Source organism: Pelmatolapia mariae, linkage group LG10_11, assembly GCF_036321145.2.
Source record: "Pelmatolapia mariae isolate MD_Pm_ZW linkage group LG10_11, Pm_UMD_F_2, whole genome shotgun sequence".
Taxonomy (NCBI): Eukaryota; Metazoa; Chordata; class Actinopteri; order Cichliformes; family Cichlidae; genus Pelmatolapia; species Pelmatolapia mariae.
The window spans coordinates 42,080,340-42,107,391 of NC_086236.1; the positions used below are offsets into that span (position 1 = coordinate 42,080,340).

The 27,052-nt window shown below is 42.1% G+C and overlaps 1 protein-coding gene across 1 annotated transcript in view; it reads right to left on the bottom strand.

The window, feature by feature from the left end:
• Positions 1–27,052, bottom strand: part of LOC134635771 (low-density lipoprotein receptor class A domain-containing protein 4-like) — a 247,974-nt gene that overhangs the window by 136,331 nt on the left and 84,591 nt on the right. Inside the window, exon 2 of the mRNA XM_063485308.1 lies at positions 20,965–21,746. Within this exon, the coding sequence (XP_063341378.1) occupies positions 20,965–21,004 (40 nt within the window). The 5' untranslated portion in view covers positions 21,005–21,746. The remainder of the gene's footprint in view (positions 1–20,964; positions 21,747–27,052) is intronic.

A 27,052-nucleotide genomic window follows, 5' to 3' on the forward strand; every position in this document is an offset into this window, starting at 1 on the left:
GTGCCAACTCTGTAGTAGCTGAAATTCCTTTTCATATATTACAGGCAATATAATTTATTTTATTTGGAAAAGGCAAAATTTCCTAAGCAACCAAAGTCTGTCAAATAAGCACAAAGGAAACTGAGCTTTGCCAAATAACTGAGTTTAGCTATAACACTGAGATGGATGGACAGATTGTAGGCATTTCATTAAACTTGGGCTGGGATTCCTTCTTAAGCTGTAATCCAGCCTTTGCCTATCCACATACATTATATATATAATGAATTATTTTGTAGTGCATTTAATGTTTTTTACTTCCCCAAACCAGATGTAGTTTTAAGAGATCATAAGTTGAAATTGTAGTCTCATAGAAGACAATCACTGGTGCTTGCACAGGAATGGACTGTGAGGATGCAGACCAAGAAAAACTCAGCTTCTGCAGGAGAGAACAGCCTGGAGAACAATTATGCTTTGGTTACAGGAGATTCTTCTCATGTTTGGAGAAAGAAGGAAGCCAAAGAACACCGTCCCCACGGTGTAACACGGTGGGGGGAATATTATGCACTGGTCCCCACTGCACAACTTGACAAGGTGGAAGGAATTGTGAAAAGTCAGATAAAGCCCCGACTTGAATTCCATTGAAAGCCTGTGGGGTGAACTGAAGACCATGGACCACACCAGAAGACCAACAAATATGGAGGAGCTTGAGAGATTCTCCAAAGAAGAATGTGCTGAGATTGCTCAGGAGACGTGTGTGAGACTTGCTGCAAACTTCAACAAACCACTGCAGGCTTTCATCCAGCAGAAACAACACACAACTGATGGTAAGCATCAGGGCACTAACAATTTTGACCCTGGTAGTTTTTGCTTTTTGTAAAATAATGTAAGCATCCAGAATAAAAGCTGTGTTAAAACTTCTTTTCTCTGATAAACAGCAAATGGGAAGACAACTAATTCTGTCCCCATCTGTATATGTCCATGTTCTTGAGTCATATTTTAGAAATTTGCTGAAGACATATCCTCTCATAAAGAATGTCTTACAAATTGTTCCTTCTAGGCACAATTTCCATGGAAAACCATTTACGGTGCACATTTTTTTGATGGATTGTTGAGGCACCTTATCAAAGAAACATCTAACAGCAAAAACTGATGATACTGTTGATAATTTGTATGGCTTCACTTTAAATAACAACTTTTGGTATGAATATTACAGCTATTTCCTCTGAAAGGTAGTGAAGTATTAAAAAGCAGAATCCAAAGGAAGGACTGGTGCAAATGCGTCCCAGTTCTAATTATGGGTTCCATAAATTCAGGACAAAGGGACAGTGAAGCATGGTGCTGGTTTATGATTGGATTAGAACTGACGAATGGAAAGAAAACAGTCTGTTTGCCATGAAAAGGCACTGGCCTACCTAGTTAAGCAGACTTTTTCATTCTGAGACAAACAATGTGACACACACATCCATTTATCTGAACCCTTTGTTGTTAAAGATGAATGTAAGCTGTGATATGAGAGTCGAATCAGACTGATTGCAGCACAAAGTTGCGTTAGCACCTTGATAATTATAGTATGCATTGCTTAGACTTGAGATTGAAGTCGAAGCGTTTTCCTGGCAGCGTTAGAGCTGGTTTGTATTCGTTTTCTCAGGCTGGCAGTAAATGGAGCATAAGAACAGGATCCCTTTGGAGGGAAAATGTTACACAAGCCAAACCTTCAATTTTGTCTTTTTCAACCGTTTCACTAATGCCTAACCAGCATGCAGGTGCAATCTGTCATTTCTTTCCTCCCCGTCTCTGCTGAGAATTACAAAGTAGCAACATAACCCGTGTTCACTCAACACTACGTGCTGCGTCCAGGCATCGCAAATTTCCCTTTGTATACCTAATTCCTCATCTGCTCTTTTCCTCTAAGGAGGCTGAAAACACGTGCGTTTTGTCCTTTTAGTTTCCCCAATGACTGACCTGTGTCAGTCAGTGTTCAAAAACGTCACTTTTTACTGTGTAATCATTTAGCGTGAGTACGTTTTGACACACATCAGATGGAATTAGATGGGAATTAGTTGACAGGCCGAGCACTGCTGAGTTTATAGTCTTGTGCAGCACATTATGAAGCCTTGAGCTAATGTATATTAGGGCTTACATGGATCTACATCCATTTAGATACAAGATGGATGATATCTTTATCATGATGAAATCACCTGACAGCAATAATAGCGCAGTCTGACCTCGCCCTCCTCCCATTTTCTCTCTGCAATCCTCCTTTATAACAGACTTATCAGTGCATTACTCAGATGAGAAGGAAAATTTGAAAATGTGGGCTCTGTGTGTTTTGCCGCTTAAGGTGCTGAGAGAGCACCAGGTTAATATTCAGTGGTTAGCGTCGACAGAGAGAAACCTTATAAATATGTCCTCAGGTTGCCTGCTCACTGTCAGCTTTAACGCTCTGCCCACGCATACGCCCACACACACGAATAAGGTACAGGCACGCGCGAACGTGCACGCGACGCAGACAAATACTGGTGAGACACGCACACGCACTCGTGCAAAGTCACACACAAAGACGTGGCCACGCACACATGCTCGTACACACGCCCACGCGCTACCTAGCCGGGTTCTCAGCAGGCGGGCAGCGCCGACAGGCTGAGCCAAAATAACGTCTTAAACTCAGTAACCTCAGCCATCATATCAACAACTGAATCAGAGCAGATAGGCAGTCTGGCTGGCTGGCTGTTCAGCTAAACAAATCAAGCCTGGTTAAATGAACATGCAATGAAAAAGATGCATGCTTGCCCTGCAGAGGAGTCTGCGTTTCGAGCAGAAAGTGTCCAGAACTGCTTGTAAATTGTTCCGACGCCGCTGACCGGCATCATCCAGTTTGTTTAATCAGCTGTCAGAAAGAGGAGAAATGCTAGAAGAACTGGATGGAACAAAATTCTATTTACAGAAATCCAATGACCTAGAGAAAAAGCAGTGACTGAATACATTTTAAGGGTTCATTCAGAGATCCAGATAACTCCCAGTAAAATCCAACATTTTTAAACTACACAATGCTTGTGTTCATTATAATGGGCCTGCAGTGCAGTCTTGGAGGTACATCTGTGATTATCATCATGATTGTTTCAATGGTAAATATGTCTGAGCTTCCTATGCAAAGTAGCTCGACTTGATAGTTCATCTCAGTGTAATCTATACTAAAAATGTCATAAACCAGCATGTAGGCTATAAAATAAGGTGGAGCCCAACAGCAGAGTTTATGAATTGCCAGGGTTTCATTTTAATAGGTAAATACTTGAAGTTAAAATCAGGCAAAGCAGCAAGTGAGTGTGGACCATGGAAGCACGCATGCTTTTCCATCATCACCTTTTTGAACATAGAAAGTGTGCATTGCCTTAGAAAAGCCAGTGAGGGTGCCTAGGGGCATAACATGACTTAAAGGTCATGTTATCTATTTTCTAATAACTTTACTCAATCGTTTGCAGTCATGTAATTCACAATCTTCAAAATCTTAATGTGGGGCACATTAAGACTCATAGACTGTATAGACCAGATGAAACTGGCCATCATGACATTATTAATTAGTAAGAAAAGTCTAAGTTTTCTTAGTCCGTCTCAGCAACTTGTGAGTCACACAGTAAAATGCATCCTGTTTTTTGTTTACTTTTCACTCTAATGAGACTCGTAATTTACTACATATAAATTATCTTGTATTCAGTAGGTCTTGAAACTAGCAATTCAGGCCATAAACGCATCAGGAACATGTTTAGTGAAGTCACAGACAGGGACCCAGTGCTACTTATACCGATCAGGCTCAACATCATGACCACCTGTCTAATATTGTTTAGTTGCCAAAAACAGCTCTGACCAGTCAGGCCTGGACTCCTCTAGACCCCTGAAGATGAGCTGTGGTATCTGACACCAAGATCCTCTAAGATGCGAGGTGGGGCCTCTATGGATCAGACTTGTTTGTCTTACAGATGCCGGATTTGATTGAGATCTGGGGAATTTGGGTAAAGTCAACAGCTCAAACTCGTTGTTATGCTCCTCAATTTTTGCTTTGTATCAGGGCGCACTATCCTGTTGAAAGAAACCACAGCTATCAGGGCATACTGATTCCATGAAAACGTGTACATGGTCTGCAACAATGCTTAGTTAGGTGGTACGTGTCAAAGTAACATCCACATGGATGGAAGGACCCAAGGATTCCCAGCTGAACACTACCTCCAATAGCTTGTAATTTTTATCAGACCAGGCCACCTTCTTCGATTGCTCCTTGGTCCAGCTCTGATGCTCATGTGCGTATTTTTTGTGTTTTCAGTGGTGTAAAAGGGTTAGCATGGGTACCCTGACTGGTCTGCAGCTGTCCAGCCCCATACACAACAAACTGTAATGAACTGTGTATTCTGACACCTTTCTATCAGAACCAGCATTCAGTTTTTCAGCATTTTGAGCTACAGTAGCTCGTTTGTTGGATCAGACCACACGAGCCAGCCACTGTTCCTTCCCAGGAGCACTTTGACAGATGTTGACCACTGCAGACCAGTAACACCCCACAAGAACTACAGTTTTGTAGATGGTCTGACCCAAACTGTCAACTGTCAACTCGCTCAAATCCTCACGCTTGTTCATTTTTCCTGCTTCTAATGCATCAGGTTTGAGGTCAGAATGTTCACTTGCTCCCTAATAAATCCGGCCCACTAACAGGTGCAATGATGAAGAGATAATCAGTATCATTTACACCACCTGTCAATGCTCACGATGGTATGAGTGATCAGTGTATTTACTCTCTTTATGTGCCCACAGGAGTCGCCCTCTGCTGGCCATAAAAAGAAGCATACGAGCTGTCAAAACAGGATCAGCCGAGGCAGCAAGTGGGCAGCTCTCATCTATCATCTGCATGTATGTTTTGAGGAAAACTGGATATTTCATTACAACATGGCACGTTATTCATTCATTCGAATAAAAGCTGCTCAGTGGTACAAATGACAAAAATGTTTTGTTTGGTTAGCTTTTTCTTTCTTGCATTCTTCTCAGTCGAGCTGGTAGACAGCAACAATGACAGAGATGCCTGCTGCAGAACTGACTTGATTGACTTGTTGATATTTTACCCACGAGCGAGGTGGGAATACACAATACAGCGTTTCTTGACAGATTAAATGTTATGAATGATTTAAAAGAAAAAAAAAACTTTTTGCTGATTTTTTAAAGCTCTATACCAAAATGTATTCAAAATTAAGAGTCTGTCTCTTTCCAGTGATTGTAAAGAGGATAAAAGCTTTTTTGGGCCAATGTGTGCGTCATGTGTTGAACTCATGTAATTCCAGTAAAATGCTTAATCGATTTTAAAAAGTGTCTGTTCTGTCACTCACAGACAAATTGAAAATAGGTCTTTGCGTGCAGACGTTAGAGGTTTTACAAGACATGATAGTGCAGCTGGGATTGTTTTCACCTTGGCAAAATGTTATCCAACAGACATCTACTGTAACTGGAGTACCAAACTGGTGAGTCTGGCTAATTTGATGGCTTTATGTGACAGGTTTATATGTCTGTGGATGGATTTTGTCACTGGCGTATAAGGCACTATCATAAAAGTCACAGGACGAAAACGTAAGCCAAGTGTAAAGCTGTGCGTGGTCCAGCCTACGAGTGCTGAGTATTTATGTAATCGTGCAGTAACAACTAGGACTCATGGGTTAGAAAGTCAGTATGATACCCTGCACTTGTTGTGAGACCATCAGAAAATGGTTTCCAGTTCAGAATGGCCTGATTAAACTGTGATGTTTTACATCTCCGCTGAAGCGTCACTGCAGGAGGTCCAACTTTTGCTGAGCCACACTGCACCAGTCACATCACAGCTCTTACAAATGGAACCTTTTTCCACCCGGGATGCCATCGAAACTCATATGCAGTCACAAACTGAACATCAAGTAAAAAACAAAGAAAAAAACTGCTCCTGCATCAAACTTGACTACTTTTTGTTTCTTTATAGAAAATGTCCTCTTGGATGCGAAAACCACACATGCATAGAAAAGTGTTTAAATCTACTACTTAAAGCCTTTGTGCTGTCCTCAGCAGTCACTGATGTGACTGCCACCCCCCACTCCCACCCACCTTTTCTTTTCATAACTGAACAAACCAATAGTGTGGGTTCCATCTGTGGAAGACATAATACCGGCTAATAAAACTAGTCTTGGCTTCTGTTTCTGCACTGTCTGGATGCTTGACAAGTCTTAAGGACAATTCTATAATCTATAATCTTTCTCCAACTCCACAGAAAAATGCAACCACCAGGGACATTATCATCGCACGTACTATGTCTCCTATGAGCAGATGCAAAACAGCAGCAGAATAACGTGGCAATCCAGGCTGACTGTTTGCAGTTGTTTTTGTCCTCACAAACTTTGCAAAGCACTTAGGGCCAGATTTACTAAATGTGATGACGATCCCCAAACAGCTCTGATAGGTGTGGTTGGGTTTAGGGGTGAGTTACAAAACTTGTGTTCTTTTTTATTTATTTGCCCTTCTTCTGGCTTTATTGGAGAGGTACAGTGAAGACTGACAGGAAAGCGGAGGGAGAGAGGGGAAGACATGCAGCAAAGGGCCACGGGTCGGACTCAAACCTGGGCCGGCCGCTCTCAGCCCGCTCATCCCACTGAGCTAAACCGCTGCCCACAAAACTCATTTCTGTGAGAACTCAGTTTTCTAAATACAGACTAATTTGAATATCAAGTGCAAGTTAACATTATAGTAGTGCTAGTGCTGATGTTTTCCTTGTTAGCCATTTATCGCATAATGCAAAAGCCTAGCATTAAGAAAATCCAGTTAATTCAACATATTTGCTTACTCATGGCTTTATATATTGGAACTCCTGTCACGATTCAAACTGAAGCAAAAAGGAGACAGCGTGAGTGAGGAGGCTGAGTGCAGCTGGATGGAGGCGTGCTGCTATCTGAGGAATCAGCGGAATTTAGGGAGTGGAGACTGAAGCACTAACGTGAAGGCAGTCTCAATACAGCTATGGAATACAATGAGCCACAGCACTTACACACTCACACACACGCGCAAACAATCCCAGACACAGAACGAAATGTGCAGTAAACACCCGCACTCTGACCCGCACCACGCACACTCGTAGACACGAATACAAACAGCCGCAGACCTCAAACACACAGACATGGTCACAGATGACCACACACACACACACACACACACACAGATGACGTGTGTATTTAGGTCAGTGTAAACGTGGGCTGGGTGGATGTCTGACTGACTAGTAAATAAGCTGGATGGGAAGTAAATAAAGCAGACAAAATCAGACAGCAGGCAGTCATGCACAGTGAGGCTAGGTAAACACACACACACAAACACACATACACACACACAAGAGTGCACAACGTGCACACGCACACACTTTTGCCTTATAAACTTGAAACATGGGATAAACATTGGCATACTTAGACACAAACACACACACTGAAAAACAAATTAGGCGAGCATGGTGACTCACTGTGTCTGTGTCATTTAGTCTGCGTCTGCAATGGACACCATCACACACATATGCATGCACACACACAAACACACAGTATTTTTTTTCCAGCTTCTTTCTAATTATGAACACACATATGCACACATCCATAGACACACATGTGCACAATAACCATGTCACAAATCTTGTAATTATGTGCACATAAATACACATGAACTACACAGCCTTGGACACACGTGCAATTATCTTGTCATACATCTGGTAATTATATCAAACTAATATGGAGACAAGATCCCCCCCAACACACACACAGATACACAGATACACACACACACCTGTTATACTGTCCTGCTAAAGATGGGGCACAAACACCAGAGCAGCAGCGCATCTGCATTAACTTCAGCTATTTGACTTGTGCCATAAAGAGCAGAGCAGAGTTTAGCCCACTCATAATGAGCCAGGTCTCTGCTGTTCAACACATCACAGCACTGAAAGAGAAGTGCTGGTAGAGGCATGGTAATTATGTAGGCATAGATTATGCATATAGTCTATAAGCCTATGTCTGATGCACATGTGTTCACGGAGAACATTAGGTCATGTTCAGAGCATCATTACCACTGCATAAAAAAAGCACAGCCCCCACATTCATTTCAATGAGACGGGTGCCGACACAGAGGGCTCCAGAAAGAAAAAGCACTGTGTGTCTTCTGGGAGCTGACTGTATATACTGTAAGATACTGAAGTCAGCTACTTGGAAAATGAAAACAAAAACAAAAAAGTTTAAGTTAATGAATAATTTTATTATAAAGTTATCATTCTTGTATCCTGCATCTTGTTATTATACTGTTAATGTAATGGGGAAAAAAATCATCTCTCCGAATAGCCCATGCAAATTGTTTTTGTTCAATAGATATGATATTTGCACATGGTCCATACAGCATGCCCGTGTAGAGTGAGATCTCCGTGACTGTTTTCCTATCTGACTGTCATGGTCTATATGAGCAGCTGGGTGTGGCCTGTTCATCAAAACACCTAAGATGGTAACAGGCTTAAACTCTAGTTCAAGATCCAAGTTCTTGTATGCTTACTTTGTTGTCTTCTCTGTCCCAGCTCCGCCAGCCCGCTACGCCACGACACCACCCTTAAGATTTACCTTTTGGATTCTGGACACAAACCCTCTCAGGATTTTCAGCCACACTCCAGGGAGTATCACCAACCGCACTACCTGCCTGTGCTCCTGCCATCACCACCCCACACAGGGTCCTGGAAAACTCAGGTCAGACCTCCTAAACACTCCTCTGCCTCCCCCTCCAAGCTTCAGCCTCCTCCTTCCCAAGGAAGCCGCTCCATTTCAGTGTCCACTATAACCTCTGGCCCAACCCATGCACCCACAACACCTTTTTCCCCCTCTAGTGTGCTCCGTGAGCACCACTACACCAGTCACTGTTTATGTAATGTACCACGGACTGCCATGCTAGGATTCTCACCCTTGTAGCATATTGTGTATCAAGAAATTTTCTAGGTTTTGGTAGAGTTCCCCTACCAAGCATTATATTGTGTATCTCACCACGCTAAGGTTCTAGGCTTTGTCTCTCCTTGTCTACCCTGTCTCATTTTAAATAAATGCTTCTTTAGTTCAACTATTCTGCCTCCGCACTTCATCCCAGCCTGGTTTTTGAGCCCAGTTCTAGTACAGGCCTCTGGCCCATCTTGACACCTCACTGCTACCTAATAATATAGTCCTGGTCAATATTTTACAAGTTCAACTATTCCTTCTTTAGACTGTCATGGAACAGCTCTTCTCTGATTGTGACACTGACAACCACAACTACTAAGGAGGACAAAGTGAGGCATTTACTGCAAAGTTTTCCATAGCGTTTGAGCAAAGGGGGGGAAAAAACTAATCACAGACGTGTTAGGGATGAAAAACGAGAAACTAATTAAAACTTAATCACCTTATCACTTAATTGTGAGTCAGTAGCCTCAATCAGGGTGGTTACAAACTCGAGTTTGAATATACTGTCGCTGCCTGTGGTTTCCAGTAGATATTACCACAGCATAAAACAGCCATGCTCACAATGTGAAGAAGGTTTTCTTTTTCTTTCTGGCCGTTCCTCAGTGCCAAAACAAAAGCTCCTAACTGGGACTCATCTGTGATGTCAGAAAACTCTGCTCTGCTACTCTGAACCCATTTCCCTGTTGCTTTTACCACAAACTGTCTCCCATATGTGGTGCTCCACTTGTTCAGCGGTACTCAAAGACATCTTTGAGGCACATTCTACTGTTGTATCTATTATAACGAGCTCTCTGACAACTGCATACAGGGTTAGAGGAGACACAGGCTAAATCCTTTACTCCATAGCACTACAATACTCATCTCTAAACAGGCGTTTTTATTAACGGCTCCAAGTACCCGGTGCTTTGAGCAATTGTATTCAGCTGCATTTGTGAGAATCCAGGCTTTACACTAGTCAGCAGTAGATGCCGCGCCTTGGTGGATAAATTTAACACAGCGGATCATGAAATATTAATTGATTGCCTTGAGCGTGTGTGTGTAATTGTCTCTCGATCGTCTGTTAACAGTATGTTTTTGTGCATGATACACAACTCGTCCTCTTTCTCAGCATTCATCACCTGTGGGGTCCCAAAGGGTCCATTTCTTTTCCTCTTTACTTCTCTGTAACGAGCTCTCTTTGCAGAGATGGAATTAAAGCTTCAAACTAGCGAGCTAAACTGTACGAAGCCTAAAGACGTTGATAATTGTCTCTGGGAAATTTGCTTTTACAAAGAAACAGATAAACTGTTGAATGGGTATTCAGCTCCAGTTTGACTTAAGTTGCCTCAGAAGTAGTGCTTAGAAAGCTGAAGGAACATTTCACCTTATCATCCAAGCCTTGGTTGGTCATTAGAAGACAACGCATAAGAAAACCAGAAAAATTCTGATATGAAGACTCTATCAACTGGTAGCTGCAGACCAGTGTTTCCAGTCAGCACCCCAGAACATATCATCAAAGTTAAATAACAGGGCTTTAATGCATCATGTATGCTGACTTAATTATGGTCTTTATTTTCTTTGACTATGTCACAATTGTCTCATAATGTAACATAATGTAACAACACAACTACAGAAATTCAGAACATCTGTGAGCTTAAAACCTCCCCCACATGCTTTATAACTGAGAGCTGGTGGCGTATAGGACTTCCCAGGCTCCAGTAACCCTCTAATGTGTTTACTACCATGTCATATGTCAGTCAAAGACACACTTTGCTTCATTGGGTAGGCAGTTTAATACCTCACATTAAAGCTGAGAGAACTTCAACTCAGGACCCAAACACTTTGCAATGCTTATATTTCCTGCTCTCTTATCCTCTTCCTGTGCGGATCTGTCTTAATATCAATTAACTGATTAGCTTTCAGCTGTTAACATCATTTTCTAGCTTGAACAGTCTGAAACTTTTAGAAATAAAGGGCATTTTTCTGCTCACAATTACAACACAGTTAGTAATGCTATGCTAATAAGGTATTTGGGGTAATAGTGCTGCTAATAGTTAAGTGGCTAACATTACCGTGTATACTAACATTTATTAATGTTGTTGAAATGGGAGATTTGCTGAATTTTTGTAGTGGGGAGAAATGTTTTTATTTCAAATCTTGAAACACTCACTGATTGGACAAGCTTTGTGATGTCGTTGTTTTTCAGGGTCAATAACATATCAGTGATTCTTGTGGTTTGATACCACACTGCAAGAAACGGAGCAGAGGAGGGAGGAGGGTGGAGATGACAGCCAGAGTGAGATAAATGGAGATGGACAGAAGAAGGTGACCACCGAGGGAGAGAGAGTGAGAAAATGTGTCAAATGCAGAAAGGCAGATGACAGCGAGGATGAATTAGAGAGATGGCGGTCGGGACTGAGAGTGACTCTGCAGTATTGCCCATCTTTATATTGACAGACGCAAAAGGAGTGTTAGAAAATGTAGGTGGGAAAAAAAATGACATAGGTTAGTTTTAGTGGGATTTTACCACTTTTGGAAGGCACCATTACTGTTATTTTTTGGTTCCTCTGAGGGGACATTGCTTCTCTTCTCCCTCTTTTCTGAGGAGGATGAATAGAGAGACGTCATTCCCCCCCCCCCCCCCCCCACCCCCCAAGTTTTTACTCTTGATGCAAGAAGCATGAAAGTTGCACTCACATTGCGTCCTAGCAGATTTACAAGCAAGTCCATCCTGGAGTCGACACCACCTGAGTTTACAAAAGATGTCATCTTATTTGTTTCCTGTAAAGAATTTCTCTCTGTTCGCTAGATGCAAAAGGTGTAAGAAGAACGGGAATGCCTCGGTCAACTTGAGCAGATCTGTGACTGACTGTATGGAGTGCAGGAGAATAAGTGCAATAAAGGTAAAGGTAGAGTTTTACCATTTGTACATGGGAATATAATGTAGAATTTCCATGTATGAATCAGTTCATCTTAAATGTTTGTAGTCCATCTCTGGCTCCCACATCCAATGTTTTGTTAACCTAACCATCGACCCCAACCTCCTCCCTGGGTGACTATAATAATTATGCTTGATTTCCTTTTTTACATTTTAATTACTAACAGGATAACAGACAGTCACTTACAGTAAATGTATACTGTAAGCTGCTTTGGGACATCTGCCAACTCGTGTCACATGGCCCTGGAGGTTACTTATAAAAGCTGCTGTTCTAAACAACTGATGGGACTGTTTTATTAAGAGGACAGTTTCCTTCCACACAATGTGAACATAAAAATATAGATGGCTAAAGTTTTCAGTGCATATCAGATAGGGATACCGAGAAGCAGTTGAGGAAGACATGGGTAAATGTACATGCACCCTAATTAATAAACTATTTTAAGTCAGCTATCAACGGATGGTCTTGCCTGAAGCAGAGAGCAGACAGCAAGAAGATTTTAATAAATAGAAGTACTGTAGACTGAAGGAATATAAACACTGACAGATAGGCTCAAGGATGAAGCTACCAAGGGAAAACCAGGTGAACAGAAATAGTGAGAAGCGATTAAAAAGTTATTTCCCAGTGTTGGTAACATGGCCTTGGTCTGCATCTGCCCGAGTAGCTAAGCACTCTCCTTATTTCACGCAGACTGCAACACACAGAGTAAGAAACTCAACGTGGAAATCGAGCAGAAGGTTTAAGTGTGTACTTGTACGTGTAATATTTGTTATAACCGACGTGGGCTCCAGATGCTCGAAGCGAGGACGTTTCTAGGAGATCTCCTGCCACGTTCTGACACTGAGACACACCTTTAAAGGGTAATTAGAGTGAATACCGAGGTCAGACACTGAGCTGTGATGTATAAAAGGTTAGAGCGAAGAGACAAGGGACGCATTATGTCAGTGAGTGTCCTCACAAGGACAGAAGCACAAACCTGCCTGTGTGTGTGTGTTTTACCTGACACGAACCCTCGGTGGTAAACAAAACCTTACGTTAGCCTTGCAGCTATCGACCACCGGTGTCTGCCTACATCTGAACATTGGCGCGTTTGTTTACTACCGCTCGATGACTTCATTCCCCTCTTCACCCCCTCAGGGCCTTGGCGGAGACTGACCAGAACAAACCCAGACAAGCACACCCATACACACAGCTGATGAATTATGTAATACATGTGCTTTGAGCGCAGAGAGAAGGCTCGGCTCTGGAGCGATCGCTCTGTATATGCAGCACTTGACTACTCTAATAACAGGAGCAAAAAGAGCACGCACATATGTGTGGACAAGCTAGTGTGAGGTTGTGTGTGTAGATTTGAGGCCAGTGCATTAATCAAAATCTTAACTACGCAGCACACACACTGCATGCCAACCCCGCTAGGCTCTGTGTTCAGTTTAATTAACTCGTGGGGAAGAACGGAGAACAGCCAGCTGAGTTATAAGTCAATCTGTCAGTGACTCAGTCAGTCCATCAGTGTGGTTTTCCATAAGCTCACAGAGTGGGATGTCTGTCCCGGAGATGCCATCTTCCTGAAAATAAAGGTTCTGTCAGCCGCTCCGTGTTCTCAGTTGTTTAAGCCAGCGAGCCGACTTCAGCTGCAAATCAAATTGCTTTGACAAATCAGTGGTGAGTGGAGGAGGCACAGTCCTGTGTGTGCTCCGGTTAACATTGCCGACGGAAACATAGCGGGACACCACCAAAAAAAAAGGAAAAGAAAAAAAGCTCAGCAATCAAAGAGAAAGCGGCAGAATGTGAAATTCGATGCAGCTGCTTTAAAACCCAAAACTAGGAGGAGACACAAAAAAGAAAAGACACAGTGCTGATGGAAATGTCATCAGTCACCTTCACGGGTGTGTTCTTTGCATAAGTATGTTTGAACGAGCTGTTTGTTCGTATGTACTGTACAAACTACGCAGAAGACTGCTTCACTTAGACACAACTGCACTTAGACCTGCCAAATCCTAAGAAGCCTGAACGATACTCCTGATCATTTCTGCCTCGTGTTAGGGTTTATTATGCTAGCCACCTTAGTTTGTGATGGTCAGCATGCGCACCCTAACATGCTGACACTGACTAATGAGCCTGATTTTGCCAGTAGGTGAAAACTTAATCATATTTGGTCCTGATGGGAAAATTAACAACAGATTTTACTTTAAGGGGGACCTGTTCTGCTCCTTCCTAATGCCTTATTTTATTCAGCGCCTCTGCTAGAATTTCTGCACATAATGTAAAGTTGAAAATAATTATTTTTAATTTTGCACTGGCCCCCCTGCATCTTCTCAGCCCCCTTCATCACTCTCTGAAACCTACTACTTTAGCTCCCTGACTCCTCCCTTTGAGCCAACTTTCTTCTGATTGGCTGACCTCATAAAAACAGGATTTCAACATATGACAACACATGATAATAAAGATATGAGTCATAATGAGCCAGTGGTTAAAAAAAAATCTCAAAAGCCACACACCGTCCACTTTATTAGGCAAACCTTGCTAATACAGATTGGACCCGTTTTGTCTTCAGAACTGTTCTAATTCTTCATAGCGCAGATTCAACAGGAGGCTGGAAACATTCCTCAGAGGCTTTTATCCAAATTGACATGATAGCATCACACAGTTGCTGCAGATTTGAGGAGTTTTTCTGAAACGCTGAGATCAACCCATCTGGCACCACCAACTATTCCACATTCAAAGTCCCTTAAATCCCCTTTCTTTCTCATTTAGCTTGAACTTCAGCAGCAGATCATCTTCTAAATGTCTAAATGCAGTGAGTTGCTGCCATGTGACTTGGTCTATGTTCTGTTTATCAAAGAACATGCTTATTTAACCAGAGAGCACAGAATTGAGATCTAATCCTGTTATATTCACTTCCAGTACCACATTTTTCTCCCCCCCCCCCCCCCCCCCCCCCCCACACACACACACACACAAAGGGACAGAGTATGTAATCTGTCTGTTAGCAGTCTAGCGTCGACAGTTTTCAAGGTATCACGCTCAAATTTTGTGTGATAGTAGATACCAATAACAGCTCGAGCTGATTTAATTTTAGTGAAAATTGGCTCACGGTCAAGTTCAGAGTAAATGGGAAAATCTGTAAAAACTTTCTATTACCTACAATATTTTATGGATTATATTCAAACCTCACAACAATAGCCTAGGCCTCTGGGAACACGAGTACCTAATATATGACCTTGACCTTCATTGTTAGTGCCCAAGGTCAAAGTTGACCTAGAAAAAAACTTCAAAAAACTACAACAAGTGTAATATATAATATGAAAGGGCATGGAGAGCGCTGTTCAAGACGTAAAGTTTTGCAAAATCAAACACTGCATAAATATATCTTAAAATCTCAAGTTTTTGTAAGCTTATAGAAGATTTCATCTGAATCTACTCCAATCATATGGTTTAGACATATAATTTTAAAAGGTCAAAGGTCCGACATCAGCATGTTATGATAAAAACTTCATAAAACATCAAAGTTTTAGTACAGCCTTTGCCCTTCCGAGGAGGCTACACTCTCAGTGCTCTTATTTATTCTTTCCCTCTAATGAAATAATTTTGAATGAGTCCTAAATAAAAAAAAAACAAACATTCTTATGCATCTTATACGCGATGCTGATATATTAACTGAGGTTATTACATTAACCACTATTGAATGAAACAGGCCATTTGAGCTCTATTCTGCCCCTCGGATTATTTCTCAGGTATGTTATAAGTTTGTTATGGGGTGGGTCATAGTCATTCGTGCTGTAAGTAATTTAACCGATGTGTCACCAAATATGTTTATTCCCGGCCTGCTCATGGCAAAAGCCTGGCATCTAGTGGGTCAACAGCAGAAGCTCCTAGTAAGGGCTGAGTAGGAGTTTTTGCCCCTAGCACTCAGCAGGGTAGGTCGGGTGTTTTGTGTCTCTGACAACTCCTGTTTCTAATGCACTTGGGAATGCATAATCTGTAAGTTTGGTGGAATGAATTAGTACCTTGTCTAGTGAAGTGATGACCTTACTTTGTGTTTATAGTGTTTGTTACATTACTGGTGTAAGCTAGCTGTTGATGCTTGTTTTGCATAGCATTCGCTACACTATTTGGCATTCTATGTCCGTTTATTGTTGATGTTGTGATCTTGTATTGGTTGTTTACATATGATAGCAATATTGAATGTAACATTTATGTATCTGTATGGAGTTTAAGTGCACCTTACTCTGTTTCTGGTATTACAGTTTTACAAGAATTAAAATATTACAAATGGTACAATCAGGAAAAGTTCTGTGACACGGTCTCCTTTGTGATCACTGAAGCCATTTATGTTTAGCTGGCTGCATAGGCTGAATAGAAGCATTCAGCTGAGGGCTCCCTTTAAGACAACTTTCTTCTGATTGGCTGTCACTTGCAAATAGAGGTTTTGAACAACATCTGGGCGGGGCTTCTGTCCTCATAGCAATGTTGCTGAGAATACCATAATAAGTATATCCACCAACATCAGAAGTAGCTGTCTGAAACTGAGTGTTTAGATCAGCTTTTGGGTTACTTGCTAACCTCATTAATGCAAACATTTGCTGTGTTAGTTTTGATGTTCCACCCTGCTAATAATATAAAGCATAAAAAGTAACAAATATTGTATTTGAAATTAAGTTTTTCACTTGTTAACAGTGTTCCTGTCCACACAGTGAAGCCAAAGTCTGCCACTACAGCTAATTAAACAATGAGATGAAATCAATAGCCACTGCATTTTAAAGAGCCTCACAAGTTCAGCTCTGCAGTCTGCCCGGCAACACAACACCTGTAACATAAGCACGCACTACACTCCTCTATAGAAGCCATTTCAATCGCTCGCTTAATATTCTTTGAAAAACTATGACTGAGGCTCACATCTGTTTTCGTTTTTGTCTTTGTGAGAGCTGAAGCCTCCAGTAATGAGTGAGAAGCAGCAGCACAAAAAGACTGGCAACTGGCAGTGAGTTGTCTCATAGCAGAAAAGGACAGGTGTGCAGCAACAACATGAAGTGCTTAAAAACAATGAGAAAGGAGAGGATTAAAACTTATGATGATACTGTAAAACTCACCATATGGGAGGAACAAAGAAAATTAAGCAAGTGTGTGACTCAGTACTACACTTCTCCATTCTTCATTCTTTTTTTTTTACTATAATCCATTGACTGTGATAATTCTGCTAAATCTGTTGCTCTGGTAGATTTCATTAAAAGAAATAGAGCCTTGTTCTTTTAAATTGTATATAGTTCATTATGTCTGGAACATACCATTTTACTGTGTTTTAGACTCCTCTTGTGATCACACTATAGGGAGTCGGGATGTCACGTGTTCAGAACCACTCACACCACCAGTGTTTGTCGGTTTTCAATCACCTGAACCTGAATTTGGGAAAAACTGCTTGTGTCCTGCAGGCCTGCATACAACTTCAGTTACAACAATAATAATTGGAGCCAGTGATTATGTTTTAATGAGAAAGCGTTAAGCTCAAGTCGACAGAGGTGAATGATGTGGGCAGCGCAGCGCCTATTATTTCCACAGACCACTGCTTTTCCCTCTGCAGCACACTAAAGTCTTCACCTCAAAGAATATGACCTGTCTGATTTCCCTCATAAATGTCACAGAAGTAATAGATGCTCACATAAACACACTCGCATACACGGGCATGAAGAGATAAGTCAGCAAAGAATAGACCATTGTTTAATTGCAAAGAGGATAACGCCTATAAGTGGGTTGTGTCTGAAATCTCTCCAGGCTGTGACTCCACTGCGGTCAGGTGCATTTGAACTATGTATGAAATTTTCAATATTATTCATAACCTCACCTACAAAATATTCTCTGTAGTTGTTCATAATGTGACAGGATGGTTGCTGAAAGAAAATGTTAACTGAATCATCATTAAATCAGACTACTTTGTCATTTCAGAAACACAATCAGTCAAATCAATGGGGGTGGTTGTGGTTGGTGAAAGGTTGGTGGTTCGATTCCCCAACTGCTCCACTCTGCATGCCAAAGTATCCTTGGGCAAGATATTAACCTCGAGTTGTTCCCAATGAGTTCACTAGAGTGTGAGTGGTAGAGAGAAAGCACTTAGATGTAGAAAAAATGGCTGAGATGCTGTTTAAAGTGCTTGGAGTGCTAGAGTACAGAAGTGATGTATTCTTTCATATTATATTTATATACAGTTTGTCAGTTTACGCCTGTCAGTTTGGACACACCTTCTCATTTCATGGTTTTTCTTTATTTTTACTACTTTTTACATTGTAGATACAAACTGAAGACATCAAATATATGAAGCAAGATATATGGAAATATGTAGCAAAGAAAAAAAATGTGTTTTAGATTTTAGATTACTCAAAGTAGCCGCCCTTTGCTTTGTTGACAGCACTGCAAACCCTTGGCCTTCTCTTAATGAGCTTCATGATGTAGTCACCTGAAATGGTTTTCACGTCACAGGTGTACCTTTTCAGGGTTCATTTGTGGAATTTCTTGCCTTCTTAATGGGGTTGGGACCATCAGTTGGGTTTTGCAGAAGTCAGGTTGGTACACAGCTGACAGCCCTATTTGACAGCCATTAAAATTCATATTATGGCAAGAACCAATCAGCTAAGTAAAGAGAAACGACAGTCCATCATTACTTTAAGAACTGATGATCAGTCAGTCCAGAAAATTGCAAAAACTTTGAATGTGTCCCCAAGTGCAGTCACAAAAACCATCAAACTGGCTCACATGACGACCGCCCCAGGAAAGGAAGACCAAGAGTCACCTCTGCTGCTGCCAGGACAGCCTGATGAATTTGATGAATTTATCCTCTGCTGGATAAATTCATCCAAGTCACCAGCCTCAGAAATCGCAAGTTAACAGCACCTGTGGCTACCACAGCATCTTGCAGCAACATGCCATCCCATCCAGTTTGTGTTTAGTTGGACCATCATTTATTTTTCAACAGGACAATGACCCCAAACACACCTCCAGGCTGTGTAAGGGCTATTTGACCAAGAAGGAGAGTGATGGGTTGCTGAGCCAGATGGCCTGGCCTCCACAGTCATCTGACCTAAAACCAATCAAGATGGTTTGGGATGAGATGGACCTCAGAGTGAAGCAAAAGGGCAACGAGTGCTCAGCATCTCTGGGAACTCCTCCAAGACTGTTGGAAAACCATTTCAGGTGACGACCTCATGAAGTGGTTTGTAAAGTGTGTATTTTCAACATAGCTCCATCCAGCTTCAACCTCAGCAGATGTCCAATCAGCTGGAATAAACTGCAACATCTGTCTGTGTGTCCTCTTTTGCTGAAAAGATAGCTGACAGCTGAGGCTGGTTCAGTGGAGGTTATTTCCTGTTAAAGGGACGTTTTTCCTTCCCACTGTCTCCAAGTGCAAGTTCTGTATTATTTTAGGGTCTTTGCCATACAATATAGTGCATGGTTATTGTGATTTGGTGATACATAAATATAACTGAATTGAACTGAATTTAATTTGAATTTGTACCCTGATCATCCCAGACACTACTCCTCATTTCAGTCATGTATCCTTATTTTCTTCATTCAACTTTCATTGTATATACTGTAAAGCTGTAAAGATGACAGATCTTCACTTCATGATGCTGTTTTGCCTCTTCCATCCATGAGCCAGTTTGTTCTTTCTTTCTGTCACATGATCTACCAGCTTTGGGAGATTGAGTCAAGTGGATGCACAGAAACGATGTTGTCTTTTTGGAAATGAAACATGTATCAATGCAGTATGATTTATCACTGCATTTAGCAATACCACAAAATCAGACTACAAAGTGTGGTGCTGACAGTTGGTGGTGCAGTCTTATCATCCTCAACAATTGGCTGGCCCTTTTCAACAGCAAAATAACTCAGACCCCTCTCAGTCTGTGCAAGGTTTCAAATCAGTGGGGTTTCTATTCAGAATTTCAAATTCAGTGGGGTTTCCTTCTTAAGAAATAACACAAACAGTTATGCACAGAAAACTTTAATCACACAAGAGTTATTCTTTTGAGGTTTTGCCAAATTATAGAACTAGAGTTAATGTTTTATTTGTAAAGGAATAAATATCAGCATGGATAGCCTAAGATGATTTGCAAAGCAGTGTAACACGAGAAGCATCCATGACTGACCCTTCTTTAAAAACTAGTTCGGTCTAAGTTTGAAATGATCTCATTCAGGATGTAAGTTCAGAGTTCCACATGTTGTTTGGAGAGCAGGAGAGCATTTACCATTACAGCTAGTGAGCCTAAAACCCCAAACAGAACCTCAAGGTCACTGAGATTGAGTAAAGATCTGTAAAATATGAGCAAATTTAATTCAGTTTAATACATGCAGTTTAATATGATCAAAATCTCTTTATGTGATTTCGCCATCTTATTGACATCTCGTGCAAAATTTTGGTTGCTCCACTGTGTTATAAGAAGATCGACTTTTATAGATGCTGCTTGTGACCAATCAGTTGCATTATGAAACAGTAGATGGTATCTAATAAATGTAAATATATGAAAGCTCTTTTTTTATGTAACATGATTACATGGGATTACTTTTGGAACCTGTTTGGGTTCAGGAATGGCCATGCGTGTAGACACAACAGCTGTTTTTTCACCACCTCAGAACTTAACGATCACCAACTAAAAGTCTTATAAATTCTATTTCAAGGAACCAGATTTATCCCTAATTAAAATTGGAGCTCTTAAGATTTGAAGACTGCATGTAGTCACACAATGAATTTTTTTATAAACAGCATATCCTCTACATCCTCCTCTTACAAGTAGTATGTATTATCGAGAATCTAGCAGATTTAAAAATGATTAAAATCATTGAAAATCATTATGCTTGTAATAGAAAACTTTACTTTGAACCTGATTGTTGAAAAATATTGTGACTCACAACCAAAGTCAGTTTTGTGTTAAAGATTGCTGTACTGACAGTGTTTCTGACCTGACAGGGCACTGTCAGTAATTTCTTTAACGTAGCCTGACACACACACACACACACACACACACACACACACACACACACACACACACACACACAGACCACTGTCCATTGTCCGTGTTTACCTTTGAAGGCATTCGTGGCCGGTACATCAGTTTCCTGCATACTGCTCCTTCCCACGCTCTGCCAGCTGCTGCAGATGCTGCGATGGATGCCAACAGACCAACCTTAACCGGTCCGAGCCACGGCCGCTGGGGGGAGGGAGGGTGGCCGAGAGGAAGGGGTGGCGCCTGTCAGTCTCACTGCCATCTTTCTTCATCAACAGCCCATGTGCTTGGTTAAAAGGCCGCCGCCTCTGAAGCCCCGCGGCGGGTGAGCGTCTCTTCCCTGCTCCAGCGACAGCTCGTGAGGTCAGTCTTTGTTCTCACAGGACGCTGCAGCCTGGTAAACTAGCCTGAATGGGGGTTCAGCTCTCTTGTCACAGTGGACTTTGTGGACTACAGTGATGGCTGAGGGGGAGAGAGATCGACGGGTTGTTTAGAGGTGGGGTTAGATGAGGATGGAGGCTGCGTTGTAGATGCTGTTAATCTGATCTCTATCCTCCCAGCAGCAGGCCCGCAGTCATGACCAATACCCTGAATTCTTGGCTGTCTGTCAACCTTTCAACCTACGGATGAGCAACTCTGCCTCTTTACCTTCTGTGAGTTGAATCAATATGTCTCTCCTCTAGAGTCGGGCTTGCCTTTTAAACTCAACTTTAACCAACATGCCGTCTCCTCTGATTCTCCTTGCTCTTTTGCCGGCTTACTCCCTCTTTGTATTTTTCTTCCTCTTATGTGTTTTGTCCTGTTGCTGCAGTCCCAAGCTCAGCAGGGGCTACTCGGGCGCTCTCACACTGGCACCACGGCTAAAAGAGACGAGAGAGAGAGGGAGACAGAGAGTGAGCAACTGAGTGACTAAATTCATGAGATACCAGAAACAACGAGCGAAACGGATACACCCAAGCAAAACACGGGCAGGGCTAACTGCTGGCCTGCAATGACCAGCTGAGAAAAGCGAACACAGACTTCTCATCCACATTCACACACACACACACACATCGCAGTGGATGAGGTGCGATGTGTGTCTCAGTTTGGATAGCGGGTGGGTGGCTGGCTGGCATGGCCCCCTTTAGTTCCTCTCACCCACTAGGTTCTTACATGAAAGGGAAAAGTTTTTGTGAAAGCCAAGCACCGCCTGTGACCCTATTTCACAGAGCAAGGGAGAGATAGAGCCACATGTCAGTGTGCCACTTTGAAGTCTGCCTGATAAACAGGGCTGGAGGAGGCTACGGCTGAGGGAACAACAAAACTTTATTTACATTTCAAAAGTGCCAAGTGCTGCTTTTTTGTGTCTGGGAAAGAAATAAAAACCCAGAAAAGAGGAAAGGGAGAGAGGAGGAGGAGGAGGAGGAAGGTGGGTTAGGGACGACTGGAGAAAAGGGAAAAACAGTGTAAAACAGATCGAGCCATTTTCTCCTCGTTCAGACGGTAAAATGAGGGTGCGGGAATGAAGCAGCGCACACGGGGAAGGGGTACGATGGGCGAAGGAAAAGGGGAAATCGCAGAGGAGGAAAAGCTATGCTCAAAACATAAAGGAGGGAGGCAACCCACAGGAAGTTGAGCTAGGAAAAAGTGGTGAAAATGACAAAGAAAAGAAGAGACGGGAGGGGGAGATACAAAAGAGGCAGAAATCAAACATAAGATGAAGAGACGCAGGTTTAAAGAAGTTCAAGAGAAGAAATGACATGGGACAAGAGAAGGAGGGAAGGGATTTGATGGTGAAAAAAAAAGCAGACAGACGGTAAACAAACACACGCCCTGTCTGAGGCTTTGGAAAGATACGACAGATCTCAGTCTTATCTCAGCTCCGTTTGCCTGTTCTTACAGAGCCTTATCACAGTCAGGGTACACAAACAGCTTGTAGGCTGGCGAATGGAAAAGTCGAGGCGAGAACGGGGCCACTGTGACGTAAGGGGGGGTATTCACTTCATTATGTGCCTCGCAGGTGACTCATCACTTTGCCTCCTGGTGACTAAACAACACCAGTGTCCCGAGTCTCTCCAGGCTCCCGCAGAAAAACATGTGATTCTAGGAGACGATTTCTTGCCTGAGTAACAGTTTGAAAAAATTCCAGAGGGTCGAAGTTAGCCATCCTTTCAGAGTGGTCAGCCAATCAAAGAGCTCCTCTGATTGAGAGGACCGAAAATGAAATGACCCATTCACAATGGGTCGCCACAGCTGGTAGCTCTGATGGGATCCCAATGGGATTTGTGTCGTGGGATCAAACATTTTCTAACTTTTTAGGTGAGAGTGTAAACCACTACACCATGTAGACTAAAGTTAAAAGGAACAAAAAGAACCAAATTTAGGCTTAAAGGACATATTTTCAACAATCAGAAGACCCTTTAGACTGTTGGACCTCTCTTAATACACACTGAGGACCCGTCCTGGCCCTAAGACCTCAATGTTTAAAAAATGACCCAAGTGATAAATATCATCTGACATACTCATGTAACAGTAACCCAGCTACCCTATGAGTTCCGCAAAACTGATTTATTTATTATATTCAACAAGAAAAAAGTCTGAATTTGTTTGCTTTTTCTAAAGGCAGACTGTTTCCCAAGTTATTCTTCTCTGAGCTGAACCAATGAAAGGAAACAGAAATTAGAAAGTGGATTTTTCCACAATATGTGCCTCTTCCAGTAGTAATAAGGGCATTATTGTATAGTGTTGTGGATAGACTGTACCATCATATTCTGATGGAGGAATTACAATAGCATGCGACCTATTCAAAAGTCCAGGAGCAAGGACTTTATTTCAGAATCTATAGAGTATTTTATGGCATATAAAGTTATTGTATTGTATAAACCCTTAATGGGTTTTCAGCAGGACTGAAGAAAGTTCTTTTTATAAAAGTTTTCTTCTTTTTTTCCTGACATGCAAGCTCCTGAAAACCTGTGAAAGTCAGTGCAGCCTGACCCCACTGACTGGCTGTCTGTCTGTACTACTACAACCAGGAGTAGTATCGTTATCTGTCTGTCTGTCTGTTTGTTTGTTTGCTGGGTCATCTGAGGACAACAGGCTGTCCTGGCAGGCAGTGGAAAACATGGCTCCAGGTGGATGTTTGTTCTCTGGTCATTTAAGGACAACTCCTGGTCTCCTGTCTTATCTTTGGATTTATCCAGCTGTAGGACTTCCAAGTCAGAGCAGAGAACACAGAGGTCTGGCAAACACCACAGGACACAAGAAACCAAGTGTTTGTTACTGAAAAACACCCATAGAAACACACACACACACACACACACACACACACACACACACACACACACACACACACACACACAAATAGCGCCTTATTTGTAGCTGTTGTCTCCGGTACAGGCTTCTATCAGGTTTCGGCTTTAATGTATACAACACCAGCGCCGATCTTTGTCTTATACTATCACGAAACTCTGGGACCAGAGACTGGGAGCTGTAGTTCTTTAGTGCTGCATTACCCCATTCTCTGTGGTATGCACACTTTTTCTCATTCTTGCAGATTGAGTTTTAGTGTTTTTTGTTGTTTTCTCTTCTTCGTGGCGGTGTTTGGAGTCATTAAACTTTTCCCGTTACCTTCATGCCCGTTCGTCTGTAACTGGGTCCACCTTATGAACTTCGCTGCCAAACACTTTGCTAATAAACACGTTTTTTCACACGCGAGGTTTCGACTACTTCTCGCAAGTAGCGAACCTCTGTTTGGCGTAGGTGGGGGTGCTGCCTCGATAGAGTACGCAAGAGGCGGCGCAGATAATGCCCCCTTGCTCGCTGTGAATTCGCTGCACAATTAATTGCGCTGGTCTCACACTGCGACGATCTAGTATCACATCCACTCTGCGTCGGGGAGCTGGCAGATTAAAAAGCCTTCATCGTCCAGTAACGCTGCACTGGGTCTAGAAAAGTTCAGAGCTGATGGCTGAAAAGAAACGTCTGTTCAATTATTGCCCTAGTTCACTCCTTATGCTTTATGCCTGTGCTTTAGTTCAAAAAAGGGAGTTCAAACCAAATGTACAAATGTACACGCAGAAAGCCAAAATCATTAGCAATACAAAGTAGGGTATTACTGTTTAGTCAGTGATGTTAGCCACCAGGGATGTATGCTTTCAGCTCAGTCCAATACTACTGTACATTCATCATAACAGACTTTTCTGTAGGCAGGGAAGGTGTGTTGGGTTTGAACTTGAACGATCAAACTAATGAATAATGCAGCTGCGGATTCATTTTCACTTTATAGGGACTGACAGTATCAGTGTTCACTGACAATGTAGTCAATCTGTTTTTTGTTTTTTCAGTGAAATGTCAGATTGTGCCTAATCCCTGATAATAACAACAGCTACTGCATCATTTAGATCGGGCATTAGAGCATAAGTCACAGTTGATCCCTGACCTTAACCGTGTTTTTCTCACGTGCCTCTGAAAGAACATATATGCCTATTTTAATCAATCCAGCTTGTCCCTGGAACATTTGAGCAAACTGACAAACAGCCTTAATCACCTTTGAACCTGAGGATGATGTAAAAAGAAACTGCAACCTCCGACGACTGGAGGCGGATGGCGAAGGCCCTGGACTCTTAGATTTTACGCATCTTCTGGATACATTATTTCGTACAATCTGGATGTTGAGTTCGGTGTGTCGGCTATATTTGTTTCTATCTGTTACACTCTGTGCTGCTCTCTTGGCCAGGTCTCTCTGGAAACATGTAATCTCAGTTGAACTGTTATATGGCTGTCAGCAGCAGCAGTCACTCTGCATGTGTCACCTAAACGCTGACATTAATTTAACTTGGAGCCCATCCTCTTTTGATCACTCACAGATTTTAGTCTGCAAGTAGTCTACGGTCTCCAGCCTCTTCACGAGTGGACCTCCAGTAAGGAAAGCTATGCTCTTCTTTTTGAATTACTATGTTGAATCCATCTCGCCATTTTAAAGAAAACTGCCTACATAAGGATGAAATTTTCAAAAGTCTACCCCTGTACTTAGCAGCGCCATAATGTAGTGGTTTACATATTTGCCTAACAAGCACAAAAAGATCCCTGGTTCAGTAGCTTTTTAGTCAGCAGTGCATTCGTGCTGCCATCTGTCAGCCATAAAATAAACTCCAATAAGACAGCCTGCATTGTAGCCTTGAGAGACTGTACTTGAGCAAAGAGTCCTATGCAGACCTTTATAATGACAATTATAAGCTCTGTTCCAGGGTTCTTAAAGTGTTAAGACTGCGTGTGGCCTCTAGCCTCCGTGAAGTGGGTAAAGTGAGGAGTGTTTCCGTCAGAGCATTATTAGTACGGGAGCGTGTTTCTGTGTCTACTATCTGTCTGTCATTGTAACATATGGGGACAACTAGCAGTTCTAACAGCCAGCTCTGACTCCTCCGCTGGGTCACACAGGGACATGTGCTTATCAGTGAGACAGCAGTCAGACAGACAAACATGGACTGGGGAACAGACTATTTAACCACGGGGCTGGTCGCATCTGTTACGCTGAAAATTCAAGCATGCTAAGAATGTGATTGCATAACAAATAAAGAACTGGGGCTACCGAGGTGATTCAGAGTTCTGCCGCAACAGACGTGGTGAAAAAACGAGTCATTAAAAAAAGAAAGAAAGAAAAAGAAAAGCTTCCACGGACTGTTTATGTGTATCTGACAGCGGCAGCCGAAGGAAATACAAAATGTTCTGCTGCTGGACAATAAAACAACGTGGATCTCCTGGAGATTATGACGGGTTAGGTCATATATTCACTGTTCTTTCTTTGGATTGAACAATAAGTAGTGGACACAGTGTGCACACTCAAACATTCAAACTAAGTGTGGAAAAAAGACAAAGTAACTGATGAACTCGACACTCCTAATATGTGAAAACTGGAGGCCATTTTCCCTGAATGTTTTAACAATAATTGAACATTTTTTCCACCTCCAGCTGCAGATAAGAGCCTGAGATTCTGTTGGATCCTAAAGTTCATTTGGGTTGTCTCAAATTATTTGCCTTTCTGACAACCTACAGCTCACCCTAACATCCCATCACCAGATTTCTTAGGTTACATGCAACCTGCACACATTACTTAGGGCTAAGAAAAGTACTTCAACTGGCCCTCTGTGATTTTAAAGCATACGCAAACATATCTAATACATACCTATAG